Source organism: Scatophagus argus, chromosome 15 (genome assembly GCF_020382885.2).
Source record: "Scatophagus argus isolate fScaArg1 chromosome 15, fScaArg1.pri, whole genome shotgun sequence".
NCBI classification, from domain to species: Eukaryota; Metazoa; Chordata; class Actinopteri; family Scatophagidae; genus Scatophagus; species Scatophagus argus.
Window position 1 is genome coordinate 5,542,510 of NC_058507.1, and position 11,453 is coordinate 5,553,962.

At 39.3% G+C, this 11,453-nt stretch overlaps 1 protein-coding gene across 1 annotated transcript; it reads right to left on the reverse strand.

Annotated features, from left to right (window-relative positions):
- Positions 1 to 3,867: 3,867 nt before the first annotated feature.
- Positions 3,868 to 10,853, reverse strand: LOC124072395 (MAP3K12 binding inhibitory protein 1). Its single transcript, XM_046413806.1, has 9 exons — positions 10,684 to 10,853; positions 9,662 to 9,778; positions 9,212 to 9,409; positions 8,518 to 8,614; positions 8,107 to 8,172; positions 7,528 to 7,686; positions 6,594 to 6,691; positions 4,223 to 4,261; positions 3,868 to 4,123 (listed from the first exon to the last, which is right to left on the reverse strand). The coding sequence occupies exons 1-9, from the start codon at positions 10,801 to 10,803 to the stop codon at positions 4,016 to 4,018; spliced, it is 1,002 nt and encodes a 333-aa protein (XP_046269762.1). The 5' UTR covers positions 10,804 to 10,853; the 3' UTR covers positions 3,868 to 4,015.
- Positions 10,854 to 11,453: the final 600 nt, after the last annotated feature.

Genomic DNA, 11,453 nt, shown 5'->3' on the forward strand with positions numbered 1-11,453 from the left:
GTCTTTTTTGACACGGAGCCACAGATGAATAAAGACTGGAGCTGACTAGTCACAGGAAAGAGCTTTCTTTCTGGAGGGCTTGGAGCCCATTAAGAGTTTGTGAGATATGAATGGATATGAATCCTCTCCTTCGACCTCACCAAAAAATACAACTGGACCCATAGAAGACAAGGAACACCTCTGTGTCTTTTTACCGAGGTTCCCAAGAACATAACAAGAAATCAGGCAGAGGGAGGACTGATTGACAGGCAGGAATTACATAGAGTCAATGAGGAAGTGGCTCTTTGTTAATGTGAAAGGGTACACTATGCCCACCCAACCTTAGAGCATTAACCACTGACACTAACATTGACGTATTGACTTTATATTATTCCCATAAGCTGTAGGAAATAAGCCAGCTAATTACAGTGATTACACACTGCATCAGTGTGATATAAACTTTACATTTTAGTTAAATTCATGGTAGGAAGCTGCATGCATAATGTGCTCGTGTAATAAAACAGAGAGGATAAAGATAATGAGATATTTAGTGAGCCACTTCATGCAGACGCTAGTCAGCGTGCTCTGCTCAATGGGCAGATGATGGGTGGATCCCAGCAAACGCAGCCCACAAAAAACAACCTTTTGTCCAACTCTACAATCCATTTGTTACACTCAGACCAATTTGTCCTCATTAACCCTCATAAGGGGACTGTGTCTGAGACAAAAGCTCCTGGGGAACAATGAGCGAACCCCCCACCCACCACACACCACCCTCCACGTCCATCCACATCACTACAGCTCAAGTGCTCCCCTTCCCAGCACATTGTGGCCCCTTGTTGCCCAGAAGGTTCCAGTCTATGAGCAAGAGACAGACAGAGCTGAACAAGCGAGGTACACCTGAAAGCGGGGGTGAAAAAGAAGGGAAAAAAAAATCCCCATTTCCGCGTCAAGAATGAAATATCTTCCGAAAAACACAATGCTGAGTCTTCGATTGTATTCAGGTCACTCTATCAATCAACTCTGAAATAAATCTTGACGTGACATACAAAGAACAACTGCAACAAAAAGGAAGGGGAGTTAACAGTAATTTCCAAAGACGTGAGAAAGTTGATTTTTTTCTCTTTTTCCGTTTGTCACACCTGTTGCGAAATTGATTGAAAAATGCTGTGTATTATTGTCGTTTTGGTCCATGAGACGAAACACAAAAGGAGTTAGATTCTGAAGTACCTCAAACTCTGATCTGCTGGCTCTGACTGTCAGCATTTGTGCTCATTCAGTCAACCATGAACTGGTCAAGGTACCTGCTTTAAAGCATCTTTCTTTTTTTTTATTTGCAATTAATCAGTTTGTAAGTGTTTCATGTTTTTGAAAAGTGGCTATGTCATTGGGGAAGTAGTTACTTTCATCTCCTTTAAATTTCAAACAGCCAGACTTGGTAAGCAAGGACACTGACTCAAGTACTGTACTCAGTACAAGATTGATATATATATATATATATATATATAGGGACAAATGTATAGCAAGAATCAATGTCACATAATAATAGATAATAAACAATAAAGCATTAATAGCCTAAGCTTGTTTGCATGTACCAAGAATACACAATGACAAACATCACATCATTTATCACTACATGCTTGTTCCTCTCTTTGAAAGCAATTTCATCTTAATAAAGATTTATATTTGACACTGCAGCTCAACAACCATCTGTCAGCTGCTCACCATTTATAATTTTTTTTAGACTTTTTCCGTAGTAAAAGAAAATAGATTAGATACAAATTTACTTCCTCATGTCCAGCTACATATGCTCAGTCCCAGACAGTCTCGGGTTCTTACACATTGTGACACTCTTGAGACATTATCTAAACTGGTTTCAGCTACTGAATCATCTCTCTGTCCCCACTGAACCCTTTGAAGCTATGGTTTTTACAGCACTCTGGCCATCTCTGGGACCCACAATGCTGAATAATATTTATAACTTGAAACTGTCATTGTCCCCACTAGTTTTAAGACAAGACTAGACTCCATTCTTTTCAAAAGTATTAGAGCTGTGCCTTGATCCACGTAAATAACAATAATCTTTGTGAAACTTTTGCGTGTTCAGGGCCACAGAAACTGCACTTACTAAGGTGGTAAACAATATTTTGTTTATTACTGATTCAAATTCCACCAATGTGCTTCTTCCACTGGATCTCAGTACAGCTTTTAATATTAATGATAACAATAAACTCCCCAACCAACTTAAAACCAATTTGGTGTCTCTGGCCTGGCTCTTCCACGGTCAAAATCTTATGCTTCATATAATATTAAACCACGATTTTCTAACATAAAATGTGGAGTACCTCAGGACTCTGTTCTTGGCCCGCTCCGGTTTTCTTTATATATTTTACCTTTTGACCAAATTATATGTGATTAAGGAATAATCTTCCACTTCTTTGCTGATGATACTCCACTGTATGTGTCTGGTCATATTCAAATAATTTACAAATCTGTGCAAATCCTGCAGGTTGGTCAAGTCTTAATAAACTACACTTCTGATAACAACTGGATCTCTCTAATCTTCTGTGGCTTTTGGTTATTTTTTCCACAAGATGTCAAGCTGTTCCCCTCTCTCTCTGTAGTTTGCTGCTCCTCCTCCGTCGTTGTCACTCAGGCTCCTCTCCACTGGACCATCGGCTTTCCGATGCTCTGTCTTGTGACACCCGAAGCTGTTTAGCATCCTCCTGGATTCATACTTTTTGCTTATGTTTTACAATCTACATACAATATAACAAGATGTTTGGGGAGTTTTTTTGTTGTGACTTGCCTCTATATAAATAACATTGGCCTGTGACAAAAACATGTCTTGTACACTTCGCATCTCTAGCAATTGTTAGAAGTTAGAAGTTGTTAGAAAGGCACAAATCAAATATTCTACAAAAAGCAAAGACTGAAGAATCGCCCCCCCCCCCCCCCCCCCCCCCCCTTTCCTACGTCATTAATCTTGAGCCCCTAGATTTATCCTGTGGAGGGGGTCGAACATCAAGTTGACAAAAACTGGATTAAACTACTGCTGTATATGAAGTAAGTAAATCTACCTGTCTTCACTGGCAGTAAAATGCTTACACATTTCAACTCCTTTTAATGGCATACTTTTACTTTTAAGTACTGGTAGTTCTACTCAGAGGCATACTATGCAGAATTTTTGAACCAGTTTCAATTATCCACATATGATGAAGAAGACCCAATCTGAATTACTGCTTTAGCTGCTTGCTCAGCTAAAGCTCTACATGAAAGCATTTTATAAACCACACAAGTCACAGTGTCAAACACAGCGGCGTCCCATTTAATGCTGGTTTGTTGGGTCTCCAATATGTTTTCCAAACAGAGTTGCAGTAATCAGGTCATTTGTTATAATGACAACCATTAGAGGTGATCATCGTCACACAGCAGTCAGGCAAATAAATCAGGTGCTCTCTCAGATTCATCTCAATTACACACACACACACACATCTTCCTAGCATTAGAGAATAAAGAGGAAAATGTTAAACATCCAAGGTAAATCAATTTAACATCATAATTATTTTGTTTTCCTTAAAAAGACTGAGCTTAGACAGATATTATCAGTATTATCTACAATTAATAATTCATTCATTGCTGCAAGTTAAATGCAGATTCTGGCTTTCCAAATGGAACAATTTTTTGAACAAAATGACAGAACACGGGACATTAATTGAAAATGAAATAATAATTAGTTGCAGCCTTATTTTCTACCAATAAAGACTGCCCTAACTATCTAACTATTCTAATTACTACTATTACTATTACGGTACTACTATTAGACTGATTGGACATTAGAGTTAATAGTGTAAATGCTAAGCTAATGATTAAATTACGAGTCAGTAGTTTTCATGAAAGAAACAATATCTTTATTCACAGAGCAATTTATATTTCAGTTAACTACAAAACTATTCAGAGGAATACAGTTTTTATGCCCATAATGGCCAAGCAGAATGCATTAACAGAGAGCTTGAAGCATTGGTTTGCAGGTGTGTTACAGCGGGCACTCTGCTTCATATCGAGGCCCGAATTCATTCACCTTCTTCAGAAGTGCTGCTTTCACTGCACTGATCTTCTCATCCAGCTCTGTCAGACTGCGGGCCTGAAGGACAAAGACAAAAAACTGATTAATTGATCAAAACAATTAGTGGCTAAACTCCGCTAACAAAAGGCTGAAAAAGGAAACAAAAAACCTGCTAACCTGAGCATTGGATGTCTTTGGACGCTTGTGCAGGTGACTCTACATGACAAAGCACATAAGTACACATTAGACCTTTATAATTAGTATAGTTTCCAAACTGGCTCCAGCTGTGAGTACTGAGGTGCTTGTTTGAAAAAATCCTTTACTCAGAAGCTCTTTATAGAGATCCTGAGAGTCAATCTTCATGTATAACACAACAGCGTCAGCTTCCTCTTCTTCCTCTTTGAGTTGCCTGTTAACCGCTGCGAGCTACTTTTTTAACTCCGCCAGTTGTGAGTTGCACGCATAACACGTCGTCACAACATCACACTCCTGTCCTATCCTGCCTGCTATGCCGTTTTACACAGATGCGGATTCTACTCTGTTGCTACCTCCTCTCCCAGCTTCAACACAGAACAATAATACACCCCACCCTACTGTGTTTGTATGATTTATACAGAACTGCGAGGCGAAACAACCCCGGACGAAACAATGTAATGCAAATGCAATACCAAAACTTTTATGGTTTGCCAACATCTGCTTTCTGAAATGCAAAGAGGTGAATACAATATGTGTTTGTTTAATTTTACGGTTATGAAATACTAAATAATATCAGTATTTAGGTTTTTTTTGCTGCATGTTTTAGGGATAAGAGAGGTAACATTTGACACGTACTCAATTAAACTTAAACACAAAATGTAAGACTGCTACTGAGAAATCTGTTTGACGTCTTGAGACTTTAAACTGTAAAACACTGTGAAATTGTTCGCACGCATTTTGCTTTGCTTTTCAGTGTTAAAAATGTTTTTTTTTGCAAACTGTGGCCCAACTCTGTTTAGCTCTTTGACCAAAAAAACACCACGATACTCCCGAATATAAAAGACCCCATCAGTTTATTCAAAGACACTTGAAATCTCTTGCACTGCTCACACAAACATGAAGACATGAAGAGAGTCAAAAGCAGACGGAGAGCAGCATACTCACAGAAGCTGCATGCGGTGCTCAGAAATACCAGTGTGAAGAGACATGCAGCATCTGAAGCACACTTACTCAGATAACTAAACATAAAGCTGGACAGACTCCCTCAAGATGGGAAATTTGAGTCTGTGTGACTGCTGTAGTCTGTCAGGCTGAATATCAAGTCCAATAAATCACTTAGTGACATATTTTCAGTCTGTGCTTCTCTATAAAATATGGTGTAGTGAAAAGTAGTCATTTCTCAAGTGAGCTTCCTGCAGTGGCCGAAAAGTAAATCTAACCCAATGCATTGCAATTTTGACTCAAATAACTAAAGTGTAGCTCAAGGGGGGAAACGTGTTGAAGTATGGGGACATATCAAGAGAAACTCCATTAGCATCACGCACAAACTCCTCTCAGTAAGTAGATATCACTTTGAAAGGTTTTTGCCTTTAACAAACTAACATCCACACACCAAAAATGTGCATCATGCACATTAAATGCAGCAACTGATTGACCGTGTGAAATGGACCAACTATGAATACTTCAAGAGCTTCTTGTCAATGCAGCATGAAACACTGTCTACAGTACTACTGATTTTTTGCAAGTACTTTCTGGGGATCTTTCTATCAAAGTATCCACAAGACAGGACATACCTGTAAAAAACTGGAGCAAAGCAAAGAGCTAAAATGTAAGGTGCCCCCAAAATATGTGGAAACAAAATTTACACATTTATAATCTATGCCCCATGGACATCCACCTCAGCCAACAGCATTTTGGAGGAGGTCCATTTAGTGAACCTTCTGTCAGGTAAAATATCTTACCAGGTTGTATGACATGGTTGTCTACATCTCCACAAACTAAGAGAAATGCTGGCAGTTAAAAGGGCACCCTGTAATTTTTTTTAACCATCAGTAATTGCTTGTTGTAGTGGTGCAACATCTTGCTAATGATTTGACATTATTCCATTGAACTATAGGTGGCAGTAATGCGTCAAGAAATGCATTAATTTGCCAGCAAATGCAGGAAAGAAGAAAAATGAACGTCAATAATACTGGTTTTGACAATAAAAAAAGGCTTTACAAATGTTTAGCAAGGAAGGAAAGCATTTGACAAGTTTGTTAGACCTCAGGGATCTATAAAACACACTTTGGTGAGTGACACTGAATATAAACAGAACTTCTCTTTGTCCTGGCTAAACTGAGATCCTGAGATCTGATTTAACTGGTAAGTTCAAATGTGTGTAGCAAAGGAAAAAGAATTTAAATCTGTGCAAAGTGAGTTAAAAAAAAAATTTTAAACAGCACACCAGTACAACAAAAAACATAGATAGTAAATACAATCGAACCTTGAAATGCCTGAATTACATCCATTATGAATCTTGACAAATAATTAAGTGTCTTTCATGTATCTACTGCAAAGCCAGAAGACTCACCGTGGACTGAAAGTACTCAGGTGAGAGTCCCTCCAACTCCAGGATACGATCCTCCAGCTTCTTTAGTCGCTGGTAGACACTCAATGGAACTGGACCCGCTAAAGAATAAAAAACTTATTTTTTGAACATCCTGAATATTGGCGATTCTAAATGGCAAATTCAACAAATGTAGGCTGGAGACTGGCAGTACGGCATGTGTGTGAACGTCAACTAGAAGAAGCATAACGTCACGCTGTTTATATCAGGTAAAGTCTAATCAAGTTATTTTTAAATGCTGCGTTCTATTCAAAATGAAGTATCTTAAATAAATTTTACTTTGCACATGGACTGCGATGCCTTCATATTTCTATGTATCACATTTCCTTTGCACTGTAATAGCAAATCGCTATTGCTGAAAACTAAAATATTTCAGTTTAGTTGAAAATGACCACCATTTATACACGGGGCAGCCGTGGCCTAGAGGTTGGAGAAGTGGCTTGTGATCGGAGGGTCACCGGTTCGATTCCCCCACCGGACAGGCAGGAAAAATTTGGGTGTGGTGGAGTGATTAATCCCCCCTTCATTAGCCGGCTGATGTGCCCTTGAGCAAGGCACTTAACCCCCCAATATGCTCCCCGGGCGCTTGATGCTGCCCACTGCTCCTGTGTGTGTTTCACTGCATGTAATTTGCCAGGTGTTGCATGTGTGTGTTCAACTAAGGATGGGATAAATGCAGTAATAAAATTCAGTATGTGTGTATGTAAAAATATATATATACTGCCAATAAAAGTTGATTCTTCTTCTTCTTCTTAAGGACTGCACTTAAGCTGAATCTCTGTGCAGAAGTTTTAAAAACTATCTTTAATGGCATGTGGCTCCTTCAGTGTTGTTAAGGGTTACTGAGACACGTTGACTTTGGCGTTAATAAATTTCTGTGTCTTTGTCGTTCTCTGACCTGCTGGCAGTTTCAGGTGAGTCTCGATGTTTTGAAGTCGTTCTTCTATGGCTGTATTTCCGCAGTCTCTTGTCATCGGCCCCCTCTGCTGCTCACCACCTGCTCCTTGACCTCCCCCGCCACGAGTTTGGGGCCCGTAAGTGTTTACCACTCGCGTAACTGGCCGGTCAAACAACATAACACATAAACAGGATCCAGAATCCAATATCAGAAATGAGTTAACAGTGCGGTTTAACAGAGTCTTAGGCCATGTACAAAGCAGACAGTTGTTGAGCAGTTTAATTTATCCTGATAAAATCTGTTGTTTTAATTTGTCCGACCCTTCTTTTAATGATGGCAACAAGCTGGCCCCAAAACAAAATTTAAACAAATGAAAATGTAATATACTGTACCATAGAGTGACATTTGAACTGTCTTAATCAGACCAAAAATTAGAAATTAACAACATTTCTTCATAAATGAAGCCCATGACTTTTTCAACCTGATGTGTGGAAATTCATTAAGGGTGGTTAGAGTTTGTAGAATAAATGTGTTGCGAAATGTCACATTGACATTTATGGCAAATGTTTATTTTCTTACCTTTCACGTGACTTTTAAAACCCGGATATGGAGTGAAAACTGCATCTGTCCTGGCACAGCTATTTTCTACAAAAGGAGAAATTTTTAAATGTATAAATGTATTTAGAATGTAATTATTAAAATATAATGTTTGGGATGTAATCTTTTAGAATGTAACATATATGTATTAGAGTGTCCTGATTTTGTATAATTGGTGTCTCACACAGGCTTTGAATTAAAAAGGCCCTCTGTCATGTTTTTCTCGACTAAGCTGGTTGTGTTTTGAGGCCGAGTGTGTTAGCTACTTCAGCTCCACTCTTGGAGCAGTTCAGCCTGACCTCTCGCCTGTGGAAATCAGCTCTCTCCTAAACATTGGCAATCTGTGTGCAGGCTCCCTCTCCACCCTGCCCCCAACCTCTTTCCCATTCTCACCCTGATTGCAGTCGATCACGTTGCAAAACTCGCGTACATTGTTTTCATTGATCTCCATCTGCTTGCGTTCCATAAATGCAGATATTCTCCGCTCGATCTGAGGTCACAATGGAAAGACAGCACAGATAATAAGATGCAACGGATTGGTGAGCGACTGACTGATGTCAAAAATGCAATGAGGTTTTTTATTTTTGTCTACATGCAGGTAAGTCTAATGATATGGAGCAAAAAAGCAACAGCAATTTACATTACATGGAATGCGAAATGTAGTAGGAAATTATTCCAGGTAGCCAAAAAAGTTGAATTGCTTGCCATCATCACATGATGGAATATGAATACTGTTTGCTTGGCTACCAAAATAAATGCACAACAGAATGGGGCCTCTTGTCCTTCATCCACATGCAATCTCAGAGTAATGAGCATCCACTTCATAATCCATCAAGGACCTGGCCCTCTCTCAAAGCCCTCCAGCAATGTGGTCTGTTCTACCCGACTACAGCACTAAAGAACCCCTTATTCTCTGCTGAACTCGGCTTATCAGATCTCCATCAAGCGTTTGCTTCACTGCGGCACGTCATGTGGTCATCCTTGGGAGCAATTACTTATGATTATTCATTTGCTTGACAGAGAGTAAAGAGGGCTCTAAAAAATGTCACTGCCAGAACAGCTGACAGATCTGCTGACTGAGACCAACCTCTGACTTCCTGGCTCTGATCTGAACCATGACGTCATCAGGCGCCGTCTTCCCTTCAGAAGCCTCCGAGTTGGGAGGATGGTACTCAGACAGTGCAGTCGTCTGCTCTTTGAGTGACGATGAGCTGACAACAACATCTTGTGTAGATGCTGTATCACCATCAGCATCCATCAGTGATTTTAAGCTTGCTGAAACTGCCTGCATAAACAGTTGGGGCAAAAAGAATACTGTATGAAATAAAAACAGGCATTTTAAATTAAATAAACTCACGATCAAGGAATAATGTTATATTTTTTGAAACAGCAATGTGACCTCTGTGATAATTATTTGCTGGTCATCAATTCAAACTTGTTTCAGCAAACCCTTTTAGCCATAAAATGCTTAAGTCATACAGTCTGAATAAAGTCAACATGTAGAAATTAGCAATCTTACAATCTGTAGCGACATCACCTGTAATTTTGTGATATGCTCCTGCAAACGACTGTACACGTGGACATTTGGAGATGGCGGAAGATCCAGCGCGTCCACGTTGACTTCTATTCTCAGAGCAGCATCGCTTAATTTGAGCTGAATTTCAAAAACACAAACAAAACGAGGTTACACTGTCCTAGACATCAGAGTGAGACAGATTCTGTGTTTATTACAGAATAACCCAAATTCATATTTGATCAGGGCTCATCACTTAGTAATTTTTCAAGAAGAAAATGCAAATGCTAAAGTAGTAAGTATCACTATCATTGTACAATGAATATGTATATTTGCAAACACCATCTTGAAATATGGGAACTTGTGATGGACATTTTAAATAGGATTTAGTAGGAAAATAATCTTTACTCAGAGCTCTAATTGTGACAGTGCTGCAAAGCCACTATGGTGATTATGCTACTAATATTCAAGATATTTAGTAGCTCTTGTACACGATGAGGGCAGAGTATGTGCAAGGAGATTTTTAAATGTAATAGTGTATAAATGCGGTGTAAACACGAGAGCCATGTTTTGATACGTTGTGTACTTATTGTCTCTTTACAATCCAACGGTGGGGAATAAAGATCACAAATGTACGTAATAACGCAACCACAGCTTCACTATGATGTGATATCTGCTTCTGGAGTTCACTTTGTTAAATACAGGTTCCAAGGAGGAGCTGCAAACACATACGGGGTAAATGGCAACAAAGCTAAAGTGAAATTTAGAGCTTTTATTTATACTGACGGGTGGCTAATTTAGCCATGCCTGAAGCTGTAGATCACTATGAATTGGTCAAAATTAGAATAAAACGGTTTATCGCTACTTAATTGTGATTTGCTTGCCAAAACCACCGCCTGAATGTTGACTAACAATGAATGAAATAAGAGGCGTCCACGTAGTCCTGCTACGCTGGGATGCTAAAAACATTAGCATGCTACTAGCTAACAACACCGACTAACAGCAACGTGACTTGGGGCTACGTGGCTCAAACGATGCCAACCAACCTCTTTCCCGAAGTCTGCTAGCAGCTTCAGTATCACACACATGCAGTCCGCGTAGCTGGACATTTTGCTGGCTTCATTAGGAGGAGCGTGATTTCCACTCTGCTTCGTCGTCTCCGCCATTGCAGTTCAACGCCCTTACGAAATACTGCCCGCTGATTGGCTAAAATGAGACCGCGTGTGCGCAGGGGAGTGGAGCGAGGCGGCACACGCGCGCACACAACCATTTCACTGTGCGGGTCGTTGTGCTGAATATAACACAGTTGCCATGTTATTCTTTAATATGTTCGTTTAATTTATATATTTGTATATAAAATATTTTCTAATTATGTCATAGCGTGCTGCTTCAGTGCATGTATGCGAAGCAAGTTACCTTTGGGGCGACATTAAAGTTGAATAAGCTGAATCAAAATATCCCAAGTAGCCTAGGAGTCCCTGCCATCAAAAAATAAAACGTACAGAAAAATTAACAATAAAATGTTGGTTACTTGAGCATCAAACATAAAAGTACTCATTATTCATAAGCGCTACAGTCTGACATAAATTAATGGATCATTAATATCACAAATAAATTAACATGCAGCATTTCCGGTCGAGTTTGTGATATTTCTCACAACTTTACATGCTGTTAGGTAGTAGGATTAAAACAAGTCGCCATATTTTATAAACTAATCATATGTTTTGTGTGTAAAATCCTGATCTGCAAAGCAACCACGACCACACCTATGGAACAAATTACTTGAAGATGAAAGGTGTGTTTCTTTTATTCTTGT